The sequence below is a fragment of the Lepidochelys olivacea genome (genome assembly GCF_965140295.1).
Source record: "Lepidochelys olivacea isolate rLepOli2 genome assembly, chromosome: 16".
Taxonomy (NCBI): Eukaryota; Metazoa; Chordata; order Testudines; family Cheloniidae; genus Lepidochelys; species Lepidochelys olivacea.
This window is the reverse complement of record NC_140426.1, coordinates 27,842,793-27,865,528: the sequence shown is the minus strand read 5'-3', so window position 1 is coordinate 27,865,528 and position 22,736 is coordinate 27,842,793. Positions and strand designations below refer to the sequence as shown.

The 22,736-nt window shown below is 43.1% G+C and overlaps 1 protein-coding gene across 2 annotated transcripts in view; it reads right to left on the bottom strand.

Moving 5' to 3' along the window:
• RALGPS1 (Ral GEF with PH domain and SH3 binding motif 1) overlaps positions 1 to 22,736 on the bottom strand; it is a 417,852-nt gene that overhangs the window by 269,006 nt on the left and 126,110 nt on the right. The window contains exon 11 of one of the 2 annotated variants that reach the window (XM_084649907.1): positions 14,761 to 14,871. The exons of the other annotated variant lie outside the window; for it this stretch is intronic. Within the exon in view, the coding sequence (XP_084506033.1) occupies positions 14,761 to 14,871 (111 nt within the window). The remainder of the gene's footprint in view (positions 1 to 14,760; positions 14,872 to 22,736) is intronic. 2 annotated transcript variants of the gene reach the window in all.

Here is a 22,736-nt window from a genome sequence, read left to right as displayed (position 1 = left end):
TCCTAAAATGTAAAAATTATGTTTTGGATTGGCTCGTGTTCTCTGGACAGTACCTTTACTGAATATATAATTAGCTTTTTCTGTATGTATAATGGGTTGCATTAAGCATTTCATTTCAGAATTTTGGTTATTACATTATCAGCCTGGGGAGCCTGGTCCGTGAAGTGTGCCCCTGTTGTCTAATTAGTTAGTAGAGCAGGGGGGATGCACACTGTGTAATGTGTGCACTGAATGAGGCAACACCCCTTCACCTCATTCAATACATAATGTACAAATACAGTATACAATTTTAAAAATGCACTCGTGTGTGCTGTGAATGATACCGGGGTGTGAAGAAGCCTTGCCTTATTCCATGCACTCTGTATAAAAGGTCATTATTCAGCCAAATTAAAATCAATGTTTGTCAAAATAGTCAAAGGCACATCTCACTGAGGCTAGCGTTAGAAATCTTTTTACAATTGTAGAGTTTGTTTCTATGTTTTCAAATTTCCCATTCACATGAAAGTAGTTGACCTATTTTCCCCCTCAGACTTAATTAACTTTGGATATAGGCCAAGGCTAGAAAATATCAGCCCATGGGCAAAAGTTTTGAAAACATGTGAGTGATGGAAAACAGGGGCTAGAACAGAAATATTAACTGTAGGTGTCACTACTGGTTTAGTTGTGAAAACATTTATCTTGGCAAACATTCAATAAATTTATTTAAGATTTTGCATGCTTCCAGCACAGACCTTCTTCTAGCTGATGTACTATGATATGAGAGTTAAGCTGAAGATGTGGTAGATTTAGGACCAAACCCTGTAGTCAGAGAGAGGTGGAAGAAAAAAAGAAATGAGAAAAATGGCAGAGAAATACAAGATAGTTTTTGTCAGGCACATTTATCTACTCACCAGTAGATGTTATCTACTCATATTTATCTACTCATCAGACTTTTAAATCAGATTTGCCAAGGAGCATTAATAAACATTTGGAAACAATCACTTGGAGTAAGATGCATTAGTGATTCCTTTGGTATCATTACTTATCAGGAGCTAGCAGATGAAGATTTATTTCAGACCTTTTTAAGGAGTATATTTTCAGTTTAAGTGTAGTTAACAATATTTGGAATCTTGAGGTTTATAATTAACCAACTGTGAAACTAAAACCTGGATGTAAGGTTCTCATTATGACGACAATGGACAAAAGAGCAAGTTTGTCCCTCTGGGATAATTTAACACAATTGCTCAAGATGATTTATGGGTGTGGCTGTTAAGTAGATGCCCAGAGACCCTGAGAACAGCTGGTTGGCTGGCTGGCCAATATGAGACAATAAGAAAACACATTAATAAGGAGGAGAACGTTACTCAGCTCATGCAGTAATGGAGGTTCTTCGAGATGTGTGTCCCTGTGGATGCTCCACTTTAGGTGTTGGTGCACCCCTGTGCCCATAGCCGGAGATTTAAGGTAGCAGTGCCCAGTTGGATCGTGTGAACCATAGAATCATAGAATCATAGAATATCAGGGTTGGAAGGGACCCCAGAAGGTCATCTAGTCCAACCCCCTGCTTGAAGCAGGACCAATTCCCAGTTAAATCATCCCAGCCAGGGCTTTGTCAAGCCTGACCTTAAAAACCTCTAAGGAAGGAGATTCTACCACCTCCCTAGGTAACGCATTCCAGTGTTTCACCACCCTCTTAGTGAAAAAGTTTTTCCTAATATCCAATCTAAACCTCCCCCACTGCAACTTGAGACCATTACTCCTCGTTCTGTCATCTGCTACCATTGAGAACAGTCTAGAGCCATCCTCTTTGGAACCCCCTTTCAGGTAGTTGAAAGCAGCTATCAAATTCCCCCTCATTCTTCTCTTCTGCAGGCTAAACAATCCCAGCTCCCTCAGCCTCTCCTCATAAGTCATGTGTTCTAGACCCCTAATCATTTTTGTTGCCCTTCGCTGGACTCTCTCCGATTCTTCCACATCCTTCTTGTAGTGTGGGGCCCAAAACTGGACACAGTACTCCAGATGAGGCCTCACCAATGTCGAATAGAGGGGAACGATCACGTCCCTCGATCTGCTCGCTATGCCCCTACTTATACATGCCAAAATGCCATTGGCCTTCTTGGCAACAAGGGCACACTGCTGACTCATATCCAGCTTCTCGTCCACTGTCACCCCTAGGTCCTTTTCCGCAGAACTGCTGCCTAGCCATTCGGTCCCTAGTCTGTAGCTGTGCATTGGGTTCTTCCGTCCTAGGTGCAGGACCCTGCACTTATCCTTATTGAACCTCATCAGATTTCTTTTGGCCCAATCCTCCAATTTGTCTAGGTCCTTCTGTATCCTATCCCTGCCCTCCAGCGTATCTACCACTCCTCCCAGTTTAGTATCATCCGCGTGGTCCCTGTCTCGCGCTGCTTCAGGCAGTTAACTGGTGCTGTGTGACCAACCCCCAGTCTGTTCCTTCTCTACTGCAGAGTAAAGTGATAAAACTCCAAAGCAGAGGGGAGGAGGGAGCGTAGTGGATCTTGAAGAACCTCTGTTATGTTGATGGTTAAGTTGATGGTTGAGAAGTAGTATTCGAGGGAGTGGACTGCCGTCTCCTCTACTTTCGACCCTGAGGGTTGTAGTATCTATTGAGTTGTGCAAATGGAGGGGGTTGTAATCGTTGAGGGACTTGATAACTGCCCTGTCATTTTTTGGTCTTAGGTGTGCGGATGCCCAAAGATTGCAATGTCACCCTCAAGTCCTTAAGAGTGTGCAACGACTCATCTGTTTTGTCCATGAAAAGTTTGGATCTCTTGAATGGTAAGTCCTCCACGGTCAACTGTACAAGCTTTGGGAATCCAGATAGGTGGAGCCACGAGGTTTGTCACGTAACAATGGCGGTTGCTATGGATATCGCAGCTGAATCAAGGGCAGCTTGTAATGCTGTTCTGGTTGTGGGTTGACCTTCTGTAATGAGCGATTTGTATCGTTCTTGTTTGTCATCTGGAATAAAGGCAGTCAATTCAGAGAGACGTGAGTAGTTATTCTGATTATACTTTGCCAATAAGGCCTCCTAGTTTGCAATTCTCAATTTTAAGGTCGCAGCAGAATATACGGCGTTGATCACCAATGAATTAGGTGTTGGATGTGAAAAAAGGAATTCAGAGCCGTTTGCAGGCATGTAGTATTTTTTATCAGAACTCTTACAGGTAGGTGGAATCATTGCAGGCATTTGCCATAGCAACTTCACAGGATACATCATTCAAGGGAAGGGGGATTTTAGAAAAGATCGAAGGGTGCAGTATGTCAACTAGCTTGTGTCGTGATTCCTGGACCTCTTCCAGGGAGATGTCCAGTGAAGTGGCAACTCTCTTGTAGAGGTCTTTAAATTGTTTTAAATCATCACCTCTGGTGGGAGGTGGGGCATAATAGTGTTCTTCGGTGAGGATGAGGAGAAATGGACTTCAGGGAAATTGTCTTGATCAGAGAATTCTCCTCCTCCTTTTGAGCCCCCTGTTCAGAGGTGCCAGGTAGGCCCTGTGGCGTCAAGAAAGGTGCTTGATGTGTGTCAGCTGTGGGAAGGCCAACAGGTATGTCCTGTTGTTGTAGATATGTAGCCCACGGGTTCCAAAAATGCCATTATGGTTGGAAGGGTACAGTGGGCAGCCGGGGTTTCCTGTACCAGGGTTTGTTCAGAAGGTTTCTCAGGTGGCTCATACATGGAGGGGCTTGCGTGGTATGAGCAGCCACAGGGGAGGAATGTAACGGTGGAGAACACCCCACATCCTCATCTCCTTCTTCATTCTCACTGGAGAATTGTGGAGCAGACAGAGGTGGAGAACTGGTTTGACTAAGTGCTGTGGGTACCGAGGTACTGTCGGTGCCGAGGATGGGGGACTCTGGTACCAACTAAACGGAGAGGTCTTTGTGGTGGAGGAATTGCTGTGACGTGCCCAGTATTGGTACAATTGGTGGGGCAGGAAATGGTACTGCATGTTGGAAACTGCTTGTCAGCCCCAGTGTGTGACTGAAGTGTGCGATGGCTGCACCAGGCGACAGCATTAGCATCCGAGTTATTGAAGTACTCGGTACTGATCGCTTTTTTGTGTTCAATGGTACTGCGGCATGGGGTTTCATTTTCCCCTTGGTGCCTGTGACCGAACTTGGCTGCTTGGGAGCTTTCAGTTTCTTGGTACCAACGGTGCCGGAGGGGCCTGCTGTTTCAGCCATTGACATAACCGGTGCAGTCGGTACCAGGAACGTTTGCTCGTGAGCAGAGCACCTTTTCTTGGTCAACTCCAAAGTCGGGGACATGGTATCCCCTTTTTTTGCTACCTTCTTGGTGGGTTGATCAGGAGCCCGTGCCATGGAGGAAGGGCCCTTTATCAGAGGCTGCCGATAGTGGTCGTACAGCGCCAGTTAACTGCCTAAAGTGGCGCAAGACATGTGAGACCCAACCGGGCACTGCTACCTTAAATCTCCGGCTATGGGCACAGGGGCACACCAACACCTAAAGTCTAGCACCCATAGGGACATCACTCGAAGAAGAATGGAAAATGAGCAATCATTTGAATTTTAAAAAACGAAAATCCATAACTTGCAAACTCATGTGAGTAGTCACGTGTTGACAGACCATGACTTTCTACCGTTTACATTGTTTTCTCCCAAAATAATCAGATGGAAATGAGCTGAGCAACATATTAAGAGGTATAGTTGCAAATTTCTAGTGATACAGTATCCTTTTCCATTTAGGAATTCTCAGGAGAACACTACATTTTCTATCCATCCAGTTTACAGTCTAACTTCTTACTTACGTTTTTTAAAAGTAACCCTGGTTTATGAGACATGGACTTTCTATCTTTGAAAACCTAGTTCAGGAGGGGCAGCACACAGAATGCAAAGATTAGAGAAAGCCAAAAAAGGAGATACTTGTAGCTACATTATTATTTAGTTTTAGACAGAAGCTTCAGAGTGTGGGATGAAAGCAGAGTTACCCTGTCCTACTAAAGTAGATATTTATTTAGATTTTGATAGTGAAGCATCCTAATGTGCTAACCAAGCTAATCAACCACTATTTTTAATGAAAATAGGAGTTTTAACAAAAATAAATACGATGGAAGTGGAAGTTGATGGACCAAGAGTATAATGAGATAAAAAATTGAATTCCAAAAAACTTTGAATGTCATCTTTATCTTCCAGCTGGGAGAGCTATCATCTGGGCCTGATCCAGATCCTACTAAAGTCAATGGAAGGACCATATAGTCATAGCGAATGAGGGGTAATATGTGGACAACTGGATTTGGAGGGTTCTGATCACGAGCAGATGAAAAATAGCTTTAGAATGGACAAAACAAGGAAATCACAGACAGCTTTATACTTTAAAAGAAAAGGAGTACTTGTGGCACCTTAGAGACTAACAAATTTATTCGAGCATAAGCTTTCATGAGCTATAGCTCACTTCATCGGATGCATTCAGTGGAAAATACAGTGGGGATATTTATATACACAGAGAACATGAAACAATGAGAGTTACCATACACACTGTAAGGAGAGTGATCACTTAAGGTGAGCTATTACCAGCAGGAGAGCGGCGGGGGGGGGGGGGAACCTTTTGTAGTGATAATCAAGGTGGGCCATTTCCAGCAGTTGACAAGAACGTCTGAGGAACAGTGGGGGTTGGGATAAATATGGGGAAATAGTTTTACTTTGTGTAATGACCCATCCACTCCCAGTCTCTATTCAAGCCTAAGTTAATTGTATCCAGTTTAAAATTAATTCCAATTCAGCAATCTCTCGTTGGAGTCTGTTTTTGAAGTTTTTTTTGTTGAAGAACTGCAACTTTTAGGTCTACTCCTTTTCTTTTTGAGAATACAGACTAACACGGCTGCTACTCTGAAACCTGTCCTTTATACTTTATCTACTAGTGAAATGAATGTTTATTAGAGCAACAACAACCTAAAATGAAACAATTCTGTTGAAAAAGCAGATGATCAAAATGCAACTCCAGGACCCAATCCTACTAAACTATAAAGAAAAGCAAGAAACTAGAAGATGACAGAAGAGCATTCAGAGAGAAAGTGTCTACAAAAGATGCAATACTTTGCAGGCAGCACTGCAACTAGTGAGGTGCAGTAGAAGGGAGTGAGGTTTACCAAAAGACTGTTGGTTCCCTTTGAATGCAGGAAGCAATTGCTGTCGCTGGCAAATAAACATCCTAATTTACAGGACACACAGTAGTAGGAAAAACTACTAGCAGGACACTGCCAAATTTATATTAGCCAGGTATTGTTCAGTATGTGATTAATTATTGCTGTACCTGTGAGCGCTGCAAAAAAAAGGAAAGATGGGTGAGACAGAAATGCATGCTAAGTGCCTCTGTTTGGTATATGATCCATTTACTAGGATTAGTAGGGACCATTTAATTTAAAGGGGTAGCTAGGACCACAGTGAGAATATGCAGTTTCTGATTATATAAAGAAAGATGTATATTTTGGTAGGAGAGCAGGTTTCACTGGCACACATTTTACCATAACAATAAGCCACAAGTTCTCTTCTTGGTTATAGTGATGGAACCCAGCCATTAATTTTAATAGGATTAAACGCATACAACAGAGTGGAGAGTTATTAATCAGTTTGTGGGGAAAGCACGGGTTAGGCAGTGCAGATTCTCATTGTGTTATACGAATGGAAAGGGATTAGTAGGAAGGTTTAAAGGAATATTAATAGTTATAAGTACACAATTGTAGACAAGCATCTCAAATACTGAGATAAGCCTGGCTATGTGTTATTCAAGTGAACAAACAACAGGGATGCTGAATGTCACTGAACTGTATTCACATGGGATAGAACCAAAGTTAGTAATAAGGTTGCTTCTTCAGTCCTGCCTATTGACTACATCATAGAAAATGTGACAAGCTTTCATGACAAAACATGAGTTGGGTCTTAAGAGGAGAAGCTATTGGTCTTCGTAATCAACTGCTGGAGGGTGTTCCACACACAAAGGGCAGCATAGAAGAAGATATAGGGGATGTTTGTGGGAGAAGATGACAATCATACAATACTGATATATTACTGGTAGAGGAGAGATGACACGGCAGTATGGCAAGTGACAAGACTGGACAGAGGAGAGTTAGGAAGAACCTTCAAGGTGAAAACAAGAAGCTTGAACTTGACTTGGAGAAACAACTAGAACCTGTGGAGGAATTCAAATATAGGTGTGATGCGGTCAGAGCAACAGACAAGGAAAATATTAGCAGTTGTATTTTGCACAGACCTATGGGGAGAGATGTAGATGTTAGGGAAGCTGGAAAGGAAGACATTACAGTAATTAAAATGGGAACTGACAGTAGCCCAGATGAGAGTTTTGGATGCCTGGGAAGAGAGAATGTTATCGAGGAAGATGCTGCAAGATTAGGCCTGACAGATGACCGTCTAGCTTCAGTCTCCAATTTGTTTCAAGTGATGATGATTCCACATCTTCCCCAGGCAACTTTTTCCACTAGCATTAAAATATGAAATGCTGATAGTCGAGTAAACATTGTTAATTTTAAAATCAAATACAATAAAATAAGCTATATTTTATTTAAATTAACAAAAATATGTCACGTGACTGATTCTAAGCAAAGAAGACTGTTTTGATTAGGGCTGTCAAGCAATTTATCGCGATTAATCACGCTGTTAAACAATAATATAAAGTACTATTTATATAAATATTTTGGATGTTTTCCACATTTTCAAATATAGTGATTTCAATTACAACACAGAATACAAAGTATACAGTGCTCATTTTATATTTATTTTTTATTATAAATATTTGCACTGTAAATATAAAATAAATAGTATTTTGCAATTCACTTAATACAAGTACTGTACTGCAATTTCTTTTATCATGAAAGTTGATATACAAATATAAAATTATGTACAAAAAATAACTGCATTCAAAAATAAAAATGTAAAACTTTAGCGCCTACATGTCTACTCAGTCCTACTTCTTGTTCAGTCAATAGCTCAGAGAAACAAGTTTGTTTAATCATAGAACCTCAGGGTTGGAAGGGACCTTAGGAGGTCATCTAGTCCAAACCCCTGCTCAAAGCAGGACCAACCCCCAGCTAATCATCCTTTACATTTGCAGGAGATAATGCTGCCCTCATCTTGTTTACAATGTCACCTGAAAGTGAAAACAGGTATTTGCATAGTACTGTTGTAGTCGGCAATGCAAGATATTTACGTGCCAGACGCGCAATGCAAAATATTTACATGCCAGACACACTAAAGATTCATATGTCCCTTCATGCTTCAACTACCATTACAGAGGATGTGCGTCCATGCTGATGATGGGTTTTGCTCGATAATGATCCAAAGCAGTGCAGACCAACGCATGTTCATTTTTATCATCTGAGTCAGATGCCACCAGCAGTAGGTTGATTTTCATGGTTCAGATTCTATAGTTTCTGTATCGGAGTGTTGCTCTTTTAAGACTTCTCAATGCATGGTCCACACTCCGTCCTGATCAGATTTTGGAAGGCACTTCAGATTCTTAAATCTTGGGTCAAGTGCTGTAGCTATCTTTAGAAATCTCACATTGGTACCTTATTTACGTTTTACCAAATCTGCAATGAAAGTGTTCTTAAAACAAACAACATGCTGGGTCATCATCTGAGACTACCATAATACGAAATATACGGCAGAATGCAGGTAAAAAACAGAGCTGGAGACGTACAATTCTCCCTGAAGAAGTTCAGTCACAAATTTAATTAATGCATTATTTTTTAACGAGCGTCATCAGCATGGAAGGATGTCCTCTGGAATGGTGGACAAAGCATGAAGGACATATGAATCTTCAGCACATCTGGCACATAAATATCTTGCATTGCCGGCTACAACAGTGCCATGCGAACGCCTGTTCTCACTTTCAGGTGACATTGTAAATAAGAAGCAGGCAGCAGTATCTCCTGTAAATGTAAACAAACTTGTTTCTCTTAGCGATTGGCTGAACAAAAGTAGAACTGAGTGGACTTGTAGGCTCAGAGGTTTTACATTGTTTTGTTTTTGAGTGCAGTTATGTAAAATCTACATTTGTAAGTTACGCTTTCACGATAAAGGGATTGCACTACGGTACTTGTATTAGGTGAATTGAAAAATACTTCTTTTATTTTTAATAATATTTCTTTTATATTTAATATTTAATAAATTTCAATTAGCACTCTATTGTATAACAGTGCGATTAAACCTGTGATGAATCACGATACATTTTTTTAATCACGATTAATATTTTGAGTTAATTGTGTGAGTTAACTGTGATTAATAGACAGTCCTAGTTTTGATTTGAATGTTAAAGGGTTACATTTCTTTGATCAAAAGAAAAAAGGGTTATGTCTAAATATTCTGTCCAAATATCCCTGGGTTAAAAAATAAGTGTATTCTGGGGGAAAGCTGCTAGCACTGCCTATTATTAACGTTGCCAAACACTTTCCATTATAAGATCTTGTTTTCAGTTTCTTATAAATGCGCAAAATTTTAACTGTTTGAGGTTACATTTTTTAAACTGGATGTGTCTGCCTTAGGCTGAATTAATAGATAGGAAAATTTCAACCAAAGCAGTTCGGCCATCTCTGAGAATGAATTAGGGAAAAATACACTGTTGTGCCCATGTTAAAAAATGCTGGTGAACTTTTATTTGAAATGCTCTAGCATCCTCATACTTTCAAGCAGGGACTCAAGTGATCTGGGCTCACATACACTTCCAGTGAATGTGTATGTGCACAATCACTTGACGGAAAAATTGCAGTTCGCACATGCTCAGTAGAGACTTGCTATAGCTAAACAGCTAACATCTCTGAAGATTCCACCCTCACTGAACATACTTTAGCCTCTTACAGCTCCTAGCACAGACCAGACTGTGTATGAGACATTCCCACAGAGCAAGTAAGCAAGTTCCATCCCCTCACAGCTCCTAGTGCCACCCAGACTACAAATGCACCGTCCTCACAGAGTAACCTGAGAGTCTCTGGCTTAAGTTTAGAAGCATGAGCAACAAGGGTGATGTCGTGGTGAGAGTCTGCTATAGACCACCAGACCAGGGGGATGAGGTGGATGAGGCTTTCTTCCGGCAACTCGCAGAAGCTACTAGATCGCATGCCCTGGTTCTCATGGGCAACTTCAATCATCCTGCTATCTGCTGGGAGAGTAATACAGCGGTGCACAGACAATCCAGGAAGTTTTTAGAAAATGTAGGGGACAATTTCCTGGTGGAAATGCTGGAGGAACCAAGTAGGAGCGGAGCTCTTCTTGACCTGCTGCTCACAAACTGGGAAGAATTAGTAGGGGAAGAAAAAGTGGATGGGAACCTGGGAGGCAGTGACCATGAGATGGTTGAGTTCAGGATCCTGACACAAGGAAGAAAGGAAAGCAGCAGAATACGGACCCTGGACTTCAGAAAAGCAGACTTTGACTCCCTCAGAGAGCTGATGGACAAGATCCCCTGGGAGAATAACATGAGGGGGAAAGGAGTCCAGGAGAGCTGGCTGTATTTTAAAGAATCCTTATTGTGGTTATAGGGACAAACAATCCCGATATGTCGAAAGAATAGTAAATACGGCAGGCGACCAGCTTGGCTTAATAGTGAAATCCTTGCTGATCTTAAACACAAAAAAGAGGCTTACAAGAAGTGGAAGATTGGACAAATGACCAGGGAAGAGTATAAAAGTATTGTTCGGGCATGTAGGAGTGAAATCAGGAAGGCTAAATCACACCTGGAGTTGAAGCTAGCAAGAGATGTTAAGAGTAACAAGAAGGGTTTCTTCAGGTATGTTGGCAACAAGAAGAAAGCCAAGGAAAGTGTGGGCCCCTTACTGAATGAGGGAGGAAACCTAGTGACAGAGGATGTGGAAAAAGCTAATATACTCAATGCTTTTTTTGCCTCTGTCTTTATGAACAAGGTCAGCTCCCAGACTGCTGCGCTGGGCAACACAGCATGGGAAGTAGGTGGCCAGCCCTCTGTGGAGAAAGAAGTGGTTAGGGACTATTTAGAAAAACTGGACATGCACAAGTCCATGGGGCCAGATGCGTTGCACCCGGGGGTACTAAAGGAGTTGGCGGCTCTGATTGCAGAGCCATTGGCCATTATCTTTGAAAACTCATGGCGATCGGGGGAAGTCCCGGAAGACTGGAAAAAGGCTAATGTAGTGCCCTTCTTTAAAAAAGGGAAGAAGGAGGATCCTGGGAACTACAGGCCAGTCAGCCTCACCTCAGTCCCCGGAAAAATCATGGAGCAGGTCCTCAAGGAATCAATTCTGAAGGACTTAGAGGAGAGGAAATTCATCAGGAACAGTCAGCACGGATTCACCAAGGGCAAGTCATGCCTGACTAATCTAATTGCCTTCTATGACGAGATAACTAGTTCTGTGGATGAAGGGAAAGCAGTGGACGTGTTATTCCCTGACTTTAGCAAAGCTTTTGACTCGGTCTCCCACAGTATTCTTGTCAGCAAGTTAAAGAAGTATGGGCTGGATGGATGCACTACAAGGTGGGTAGAAAGTTGGCTAGATTGTCGGGCTCAACAGGTAGCGATCAATGGCTCCATGTCTAGTTGGCAGCCAGTATCTAGCGGAGTGCCCCAAGGGTCATTCCTCGGGCTGGTTTTGTTCGATATCTTCATTAATGATCTGGAGGATGGTGTGGATTGCACCCTCAGCAAGTTTGCGGATGACACTAAACTGGGACGAGTGGTAGATAAGCTGGAGGGTAGGGATAGGATACAGAGGGACCTAGACAAATTGGAGGATTGGACCAAAAGAAATCTGATGAGGTTCAACAAGCACAAGTGCAGACTCCTGCACTTAGGACGGAAGAATCCAATGCACCGCTACAGTCTAGAGACCCAATGGTTAGGCAGCAGTTCTGCAGAGAAGGACCTAGGGGTGACAGTGGATGAGAAGCTGGATATGAGTCAACAGTGTGCCCTTGTTGCCAAGAAGGCCAATGGCATTTTGGGGTGTATAAGTAGGGGCATTGCCAGCAGATCTAGGGACGTGATCGTTCCCCTCTAGTCGACATTGGTGAGGCCTCATCTGGAGTACTGTGTCCAGTTTTGGGCCCCACACTACAAGAAGGATGTGGAAGAATTGGAGAGAGTACAGCGAAGGGCAACAAAAATGATTAGGGGTCTGGAACACATGACTTATGAGGAGAGGCTGAGGGAACTGGGATTGTTTAGTCTGCAGAAGAGAAGAATGAGGGGGGATCTGATAGCTGCTTTTAACTACCTGAAATGTGGATCCAAAGAATATGGATCTAGACTATTCTCAGTGATAGCAGATGACAGGACAAGGAGTAATGGTCTCAAATTGCAGTGGGGGAGATTTAGGTTGGATATTAGGAAAAACTTTTTCACTAGGAGGGTGGTGAAACACTGGAATGCATTACCTAGGGAGGTGGTGGAATCCCCTTACTTAGAATTTTTTAAGGTCAGGCTTGACAAAGCCCTGGCTGGGATGATTTAGTTGGGAATTGGTCCTGCTCTGGGCAGGGGGTTGGACTAGATGACCTCCAGAGGTCCCTTCCAACTCTGATATTCTATGATTCTATGTTCCATTCCAGGGCTACAGTGGCTCAACAGAACTTGACCTATAATGGTTGCTCCTAGCTGTTCCAGGCCAGGGTGGGGCAGGGCTCCAGAAGTGAGAAGGAAGCCTGTCTCTCCTGTGCTCTCAGTTACCCTCCGCTGATGGCCTCCTCCTCTGTGTTGCCTGGATGCCATTAGATTTGAATGCAGAAGAGACAAACACCAGACCAAAGAGTAAGGAAAGGAGTATATTGGAATAGGGAGTCTGGTGGGACAGGGGCTGTCAAGGTTCCTCCCCCACTCTGAACTCTAGGGTACAGATGTGGGGACCTGCATGAAAACCTCCTAAGCTTACTTTCACCAGCTTAGGTTAAAACCTCCCCAAGGTACAAATTAATTTTATCCTTTGTCCTTGGAATATCCACTGCCACCACCAAACTCTAACTGGGTTTACTGGGAAATGTAGTTTGGACACGTCTTTCCCCCCCAAATCCTCCCAACCCTTGCACCCTACTTCCTGGGAAAGGTTTGGTAAAAATCCTCACCAATTTGCGTAGGTGACCACAGACCCAAACCCTTGGATCTGAGAACAATGAAAAAGCATTCAGTTTTCTTACAAGAAGGCTTTTAATAGAAATAGAAGTAAATAGAGGTGAAGGAATCACCTCTGTAAAATCAGGATGGTAGATACCTTACAGGGTAATTAGATTCAAAACAGAGAATCCCTCTAGGGCAAAACCTTAAGTTACAAAAAAGACACAGACAGAAATAGTCATTCTATTCAGCACAATTCTCTTCTCAGCCATTTAAAGAAATCATAATCTAACATATACCTAGCTAGATTACTTACTAAAAGTTCTAAGACTCCATTCCTGGTCTATCCCCGGCAAAAGCAGTGTACCGACAGACAGAGACTCTTTGTTTCTCTCCCTCCTCCCAGCTTTTGAAAGTATCTTGTCTCCTCATTGGTCATTTTGGTCAGGTGCCAGTGAGGTTACCTTTAGCTTCTTAACCCTTTACAGGAGAGAGGATTTTTCCTCTGGCCAGGAGGGATTTTAAAGGGGTTTACCCTTCCCTTTATATTTATGACAGGGGCTGGTTGGGCAAGGAGCCTCGGAGGCAGGGTTGAGAGGAGGCTGGTACTGTCTGGGAAAGAAGACTGGGAGATGGGGTGACGATGGGTGGGCAAACAGCTTGGGACAAGGATCCAGGCAAAGGGTGGAGACTGAGATTGGATGAAGAACCCAGCGAGGGAAACTGGGACTGGAAGTCAGGAGGAGGAAAGAGACAGGATCATACAAGGAGGGCGAGATTACAACTAGCTCGAAAGAGACTAGGATGAGAAACTTTAGGAGTGGAGACTAGGACTAGGTAGAGAAGGAGAATGGAACTGGACAAGGAGAGGACTGTGGAAGAGACAGGACAGGTTGAAGTAGGGGTGATGGAGTAAAGCGGTCAAGCTTGAGAGAAATGTTCAGGCCCCCGACAACCTGACAATAGAAGGAATGCAAAAATTCTTGCACTTGTACTGCCTCAACCTGCTGTTTCCCCCTGTATTATATGACAGCCTCTCTCTCAGTGATTATTTAAATAATTTGTAATTTTTAAATTGATCTTTAATTTTAAAAATTATATTTAACACACATTAGATACATTTGTTTACAATATGCAGTAGTAAATTCATGAAAAATAAAGTGTTCAATGTACAAAATAGGCAATGAATTATTTTAATTGAGGCAATGATTTACTGGACTCCAGATGTTAAAGGAGCATATTTTGTTATGTTTGGAAGCATAACTTCTTCCAATGCGTATGTCATAAGAATGGAATGTATCTGATTATCAAAATTCAACTCAGATGAACCACAGTCCTGTCAAGTTATTCTGATGGCTGTTATCAAACTGGTTTGGCTTGTCGTTCCATGCCCTTTAGTGACAAATTCATTAGTTAAGGATGCATTTTTCCACCCTCAGTTCTTTGGTCATCACCAGCACAAAACAAAGAAATTCAGTACATATTTAAGACTCTTAAAAGGAAAGCACAAGCTCACATATTGATGTCTGAGTCACACTTAAGAGTGGCCAGATGTCCAGTTTTTGACCAGAAAGTCTGGTCAAAAAGGGGACCCGACACTGTCCAGCCAGTACTACTAACCAGTCCGGTTACTGAAGGCATGGGAGGTGGGGAGGTGCCAGGTCATCACCCACACCAGCCCCAACTCAGCTGGGGTTGCCTCCTACCTGTGTCGGGCAGTTGCAGCTTCCAGTCCTGACTCTGTAGGTGAATCCCTGCCAACCTGAGGGGTTGGACCTTCGTGGGGAAGAGGCATGGCAGGGGAGGTTCTGGCACTCCTGCTGGATCAACCGGTTTTTAATTACTACAAAGTTGGCAACACTAGTCACACTGAACACAAAAAAGACGCCAATACAAATGCCATTTCTTAGGCCCTGATCCTGTAAATCCTTACACGTGCTTAACTTTAAAAAAGAGCAGTCCCTCTGAGTATATCTACACTGCAATTAAACACCCATGGCTTGCCTGTGTCAGCTGACTCAGGCTCACAGGGGTTGGGCTACAGGGCTGTTTAACTGCAGTGTAGACATTCATGCTAGGGTTGGAACCTGGGTTCCAGGACCCCATGAGCGGGGAGGGTCCTAGACCCTGAGCTCCAGCCCAAGCCTGAAAGTCTACAGTGCAATTAAAGAGACTTGTAGCCCAACCCCTGTGAACCTGAGTCAGCTGACACAGGCAAGCCATGGGTATTTAATTGCAGTGTAGAAATACCCACTGGGGCTTTATATTGCAGTAGTTTAAGCCCTAAGAAAGGAGTAGCAGCAGTGGGGAAGGGAGAGGAATGAATTTATGTGAATTATTTGTTTCTGTTATGTATGCAGAGAGCAGAACTGGGGAATTTGTGGCCATTTCTAGGTACACATGAAAAAATAGGGAGTGGCAATTACTAAGCATGCTAAGTAGTTTTCTTTCAGTCAAAGAAAACCACCATTCTGGCCAAGCAGAGCTGCATCTTACTCATCCACAGCCTGAGAACTGAGCCAATCAGAGCTTGGTGAGGCCAGGAAAGCTTATGATTACAGAAGTTATTGAGAACTCTAGATGACTCAGTGGAAGAACAGTAATGCAAACACCAGAAGTGATTGCTGTTGGGCTGGGTCTCAAAACTTGTAACACTGTGGCTACATATGAGTGTTATTGCAGCTTTTACCTAGTACAGAAGTGCTCAGAATATCATATGCTCAATTGTGGTGTATTTTAAAAATTTATTTTGTTTTCAAATATAGTTAATTAGTAGAAAGAACAGAAAACTTGCCCATCCAATATAGAATCCTGTCTTAGAGGTGTAGACAATATTGGAGAAAGATATAAAACTCCCAGATTGCACCGGTTTTTGCAATTCCATTTTATAGGGGGGATATTCTTCCTAACCTCAGCTGACTAAATTCAAATGCTATTTTGGGTTCCAATTTTGCAAGTTGCAGGATCAGGGCCTTTGGCTAATGTCTAGTTCTCGTTCGTATGTGTCTCAATAACAGCCAGCATCAGTGAGTTGCACTGAATACTTCCTCTTCAATTTATTAATGAAAAAGTACACAAGAACAGCTCTCTCTCTAATCTGTTTTCTATACACCTACATCTTATTTTCCAGTGCTCTTCTGCTTTCAACCCTTTGCCCCAAACTTTGTTTTCCATTGACAGTAAACATTCTGTTTTGGATAAAGCTGAACTCATCCTTTCTCTATATGCTCTCCCTTCCCCAAGAGGTTTTCCAGTGCCTAACAAACATCAACCATGCAACTTTATGGTTCATTATTTCATTCAACCATTGAAATGCATTGTCTTCCCATGTGTGGAACTGGGAGTTTTTCCTGAAATTTAATCTTCCATGTAATGTAAATATAAAGTAAGATGTGAAAGTCTATGGTATTTGTCAGGTGATGTTTGACTCCAGAACAACTTACATCATTTCATAACCCCAGCTGAAAAGTTCATGATCTTGCAAGAGTGACAAATTTCTTGACTGCCAAGATGGGTGAGGTAATATCTTTTACTGGACTAACTTCTGTTGGTGAGAGAGACAGAAGTTGGTCCAATAAAAGATATTACTTCACCCATCTTGGCACTCTACTATCCTGGGACCAACATGGCTACAACAACACTGCACACAACACATTTCCTGATGGTCCCTTTGGAATGTCTGCTAGCAAAATGAGAAACTACAAAAGTTAAACATTCTGTAGCAGTTACTTGCTTTTATCTGGAAAAAAATAAGAAACCCATAAACATGTTTCCAAAGGGTTTGGAAGTTTCTATACCAAACCCCCATACCCCCGAAAACACTTTAAGAGATTACCCTTTCTTATAACTCCACCCGATATCAATGGAACAGAAAAACCACAGTTACATACATGTTCTATAACTGTTTGTTCTTCAAGATATTCTACTTTAGGTGTCTGCATGCCAGTGTGTCAAAGCTGGAGAACTTTTTCCCAAAGTGATACCCATCAGGGCAGCCCAAGTGCCCGCCGTATGCTCATGCTGCTAGCTGAGAATATAAAGGGGAGGAGCTGCCCGGATCTCCCTCTCAAATACCAGTCTCACAATGATTCTGGTGTGGAGCGGAAGGTGGGTGGGTTGTGGAATGGACATTTGCAATACATGTCAAAGAACAACAGTTACAGAAGAAGGTACACAAGTGTTTTTTCTTCAAGTGCTTGTATGTGCCTATTCTACTTTAGGGGATTCCCACGCAGTTTCAGAAGGAGGAGGGTATCAGAATCTACCTAAACAAGAACTTTAGTACTACTCTCCCAAATTTAGCACTGTCCCTGGGGACAGCTTAATGAGTGGTAGAGGTATGAACCAAAGACCAAGTGATACCACTACAAATTTCACTGATGGCAAAATGATCCAGGAAAGTCACTGATGCTGCTTGAACCCTTGTAGGGTTTGCTAACACTCTTTCTGGTAGAGGAACATTACCAATATTATTACAGAGATGAATGCAGGAGGAAATCCAGAAAGAAATCCTCTGAAAGGTAACAGGCATCCATTTCATCCTTCCTGCAAAGGAAATGAATAACTGAGGAGAAAATTGACTGAATGCATCCGATGAAGTGAGCTGTAGCTCATGAAAGCTTATGCTCAAATAAATTTGTTAGTCTCTAAGGTGCCGCAAAGTCCTCCTTTTCTTTTTGAGGAGAAAATTGAAACTCCTTAGTTCTTTCCAAATAAAAAAGCTAATGCTCTATGAACACATAAAGCAGTGGTTCTCAAACTTTTGTACTGGTGACCCCTTTCACATAGCAAGCCTCTGAGTGTGACCTTCCCTTATCAATTAAAACCACTTTTTTGTATATTTAACACCACCATTATAAATGCTGGAGGCAAAGCGGGGTTTAGGGTGGAGACTGACAGTTCGCGACCCCCCCATGTAATAACCTCGCGACCCCCTGAGGGGTCCCAACCCCAAGTTTGAGAACCCCTGACAAAGTATGTAGTCTTTCCTCATCTTTGTGAAAGTGGGGTTTCAGAAAGAAGGTGGCAAGTAAGGGTATGTCTATCCTGTAATAAAAAACCCATGGCAGTGAGTCTCAGAGCCTGGGTATACTGACTCAAGCTTGCTGGGGTCGGACTGTGAGGCTAAAAATTGCAGCGTAAATGTTTGGGCTCAGGCTGGAGCCTGGGCTCTGAAACTCCGTGAGTGAAGAGGGTCACAGACGTGGACTCCAGCCCAAGCCTTAAAGTCTCCACTGCATATTTTAGCCCTGCTGCCCAAGCTCCGCACTGCAAGTCTTTTACTGCAATGTAGACATACCCTAAATAGTGCGATTCATATGAAAATCCAAAACCAGGAGGAATTTGGGCTGCAAAGCATTAGGCAACCAGTCTTTGTTAAAAAAAATGCATAAGGAAGGTCATCCATCAAAGTCTGGTGTTCTGCAACCTTCCTAACCAAGGTAGTAGCTATTAAAAAAGCCACCTTCGTTGAGAGATCAGACAACAAGTAAGAGGCCCTAGGCTCAAAAGGGGATCTCATCAATCCTGAGAGCACTACGTTTACGTCTCAGGAAGGCGATGGATCTTTAATAGGTGAGAAAAGTCGTCTGTCCAAATCTTTTAAAAACCTTGTTCTCACAGGGTTGGAAAACATGGACCTGCCTTCTACAGTAGAATGGAACGCCAAGATAGGAGCCAGGTGAATCCTTTTTGAACTGATGGAAAGGCCATTCTCTTTCAGGTAAAGCAGATGATCCAGAATAAACTGAATATGAGCCCATGAAGGAGAACCTCAGCCCACAGCAAACTTCTTCCACTTCAAAAGGTATGTGTACCTGGTAGAGAACTTCCTGCTATTCAAAAGAACGTTCTGAACCACCACAGAGTATGCAGATTCCTGACGAGCTAACCATTCAACATCCAGGCAGTCAGGTGCAGTCTGGGACAGCTGGAATGCAGAATCTGATCATATTCCTGTGAAATTATATCCAGGTCCTGAAGGAGAAGAATTGGATCCCGAATGGAGAGGTTCAACATATCTGAAAACCAGTGCTGTTGTGCCACCAAGATTAGAATAGCATGATCTTGCCTGAGTTTAGTTAGCATTCTGGGCACTATCAGGATGTGGGGGGAAAGAGCAGAAACGTTTCCCCTTCCAAGACTGTAGGAAGACATCTCTCATAGGCCCTGGTTTGAGACCTCCCCTTAACCAGAATTGATTATACTTTCTGTTCTATCAAGTGGTGAACAGATCCAACTTTGGTACCCCCGCCCCCAAATCTGAAAAATAGACTTTTCTACATTGGGTCTGAGGGACCATTTGTGATCTCCTCTAAATCACCTGCTGAGAGAGTCTGTTAGGGAGTTCTGAGACTCCTGGAGATGCTTTGAGTGAGATTCTGTTCTCTGGAATTTCTGCACCGAGGTCTATAGCCTTTTGGCAAAGGGGGTCTGACCTAGCACGTCCCTGTTTGATGAGATAAAACATTGCAGCAGTGTTCTCTGTGAGTACTTGTACAGAGCAACCCGCGATGTGGAAAAGAAACACTTGACTGGCCAGATAAATAGCCAGGAGCCCTGAAATTAATGTAGAGGGAGAGATCCTGATCTGATTAGCGACCTTGAGTACAAAAGCTTCCCAGGTGCATTAAGCCACCAAGGGATAATGCATCTGTGACCAGATTCAGAGAAGGTGAAAGCAGAGCAAAAGGCACTTCATTGCATTCATTAGGCGGGGGCTATCTACCAGCCCAGGGAGGGCAGAACAGCTGCATATATGTGAGTCAGCATGACCAGCAGGTGACGTGAGGGATGATAAACAGAATTCAACTCCCACTGCGTTACCTGAAGTGACGACTGGCATGCTGTCAGGTATGCGTAAGCTCCAATGTGTCCTAGAAGTCTCAGATAGTTCCTTACTGTTGTATGGGCATACGTCTAGAACTCTTTGTACAGGATGAATATTGTTTGAAATCTGGCTTCAGGCAAATATGCTCTCGCTGACAGAGAGGTGAGAACCAAACCTATAAATCTGATGTTCAGGGAGGTAAACTAATTTGCCTTTGTTGATCAACAGGCCCAACGAATGGAAAAGTGATTGGATCTTTTCAACACCTTCCTCCGCCTGCTGTCTGGACTCACCAGGTACACCAGAGCCAATTGTCTGGGTCTGGATATACCTGGATTCCCTGCTTTCAAAGGTGTGTGGCCACCACTGCCATGCACTTCATAAAAACTCAGGGTGCTGAGCTCAGACCTAATGGAAGGGCCATGAACTGATAATGGACATCTGCTACAACGAACCTTTCAAACTCCCTCTGACTCTTGTGTATGGCCACACGAAGTACAATGAGGATAGTGAACCAATCGCTGTGAGACAAGGAAGGAACAGACACTTGGGTTACCATACAAAACTATCATTTTTATGTACCTGTTGAGGCTGAGATCTAAAGTAGGCCTGAGGCTTCCCTGGGACTTTGGAATGAAAAAAATATCAGGAATAGAATCCCTTCCTCCGCTATTGAGGAAGCACTTCCTCTATCGTCCCTAACTTTACCAGAGACTGAACTTCTTGAATCAATACACTGGTGTGGTCCCTGAAAAGGGATGGGGAGTCCGGGTGGAATGGGGAAATACGGGTGAATTGCAGGGTATATCCCAGTTATACCATGGTCAGAACCTACCAATCTGTTGTAATATGGGTCCAAGCCTTCAGGAAATGGGACAACCTGCAGCCAAAGGGAGAGAAAATCTCAGGCTACATGTGCACGAGCACTTTTGTCAGTATAACATACGTCACTCAAGGGTGTGAAACATACTCTCCTGCCAACATAGCTACCGCCGCTCGTTGGGGGTGGTTTAATTATGTCAATAGGAGAACTCTCTCCCGTCAGCATAGAGTGGCTACATGAGTGATCTTACCAAGGCACAGCTGCACTGGTACACTGTGCTGCTGAAAACTTGCTAGTGTAGACATGGCCTCTGAATAGTTTGTTGCCCTCAACCAAGAAGTCAAATAGTCTGGTTGGAAGTAGAAGACCCTCTACTGGTAGCAGATGGCGGAAGAGGAGAGGGAGGTGGTCTCTTCTTCTGAGACCTATGACATCTCCTGGAGTGATCGGGCTGTCAGAGCAAATAAAATGGATCTCTCTCTTGGACCAGAGGATGAAACTTCTTTCTCTGTATAGCTGGGGTACAAATACCTAAAGACTTCACCTGGAATCTTTAAGAAAGTGCAAAGCCTTGTCTGCCTTGCCCAGAAAAAAAATAGAAAAATTGGGCCCTGACAGGGCAAGTTCTCTATTGTCTGTTGCATTTCCACTGCTATTCCCGACACCTGCCGCCACGAAGCATGATGCCCAGTGACAACTGTTGTTATCACTTGAGCCAGTAAATTGGTCTCATCCAAAGCCCCCTGCAGAGAGGAGTGGGCTACCAAATGGCCCTAATTTATAAAGGCTATAAACTCATCTGGTAACTTGTCTTGAAACTTAGACATTATATCCCAATTTGAATGTTTGTGCCTGGCAAACAACACTTGGTGGGCTGCTATTCTAAACTGTAATGCCCAAAGAAGAATAAACTTTTCTCCAAAAGAATTACAGGTTTTTTTGCATCCTTATCTTTGGGAGTAGATTTAATCCATCCTTGTCTTGACTTCTCATTCATAAGAATGTAAGAATGGCTATACTGAGTCAGCCCAGTGGCCCATCTAGCCCAGGATCCTACCTTCCGACAGTGTCTGGTGCCAGATGCTTTCAGAAGGACTGAACAGAACAGGGCAATTCATTGAGTGATCCATCCCCTTTCATCCAGTCCCAGCTTGTAGCAGTCAGAGGTTTAGGGACACCCTGAGCATGGCCCATTCACAACTGACACCACTAATGCTCCAAGGGAAAATAAAAAAAATTCCTGTAACTGTAAAGATACTTGATACCTTTTTTCTGTACATTTAGCCATAATAAAGAAGAGGGAGGTCTGCCAATGGATTTTGGTTGGCTCCTAAATCATATCATTAATAAGCAGGGCCACCTCAGCAGCGCCTGATGAATGCAAGATATCCATGAGCTTGTGAGAGTTATCTTGAACCAGCACTAGATACCTAGAGAGGTAGCAACCCTCTTTGTATGTCTTGTAGACATCAGAGACTGCAGATGACTGATACAATAGCCTCCTTGGGTGATGAAGAGGCGTTAAGCAGTGGCACTGACATGTCTATCTGCTCCAGTGGTACAGAAGTCACCATAATAGGATGAATAAGAGTTGGATGGACAATCTGTACTGGTTACGGGGTACTGAGGTTAAAACTGGGAGGAAAATGGTGTCTCAATAGTGATATTGAGACCTACTGCCAAGAAGAAGAGGCCCTAGAGTCTGGGGAAACTCCCCCCAGGTTCCAGAAAGGCATTGCTGCATCTGGAGCCTAACTTCACGGCACAGTAGTCATGGTAATCAGAGCTGGGTCTGTGTACCAAGGATCATGGAGATACTTGGGCCTTTCTGAAGTAGGACTCAGATCGGTAGGAATCCACCTCTGAATTAGATGATGAATCAACATTGGAGTGCCAAGGTGGCACGGTGTGGAGAGGCAGGCAAATGGGAATGGGACCAAAGTCACCAAGGATGGTACTGACAAAAGCATTCAGGATTTCCCTGGGGAAGGTACTGTACACTTGGCACGGTGTGACAGAGTCCACTGCCA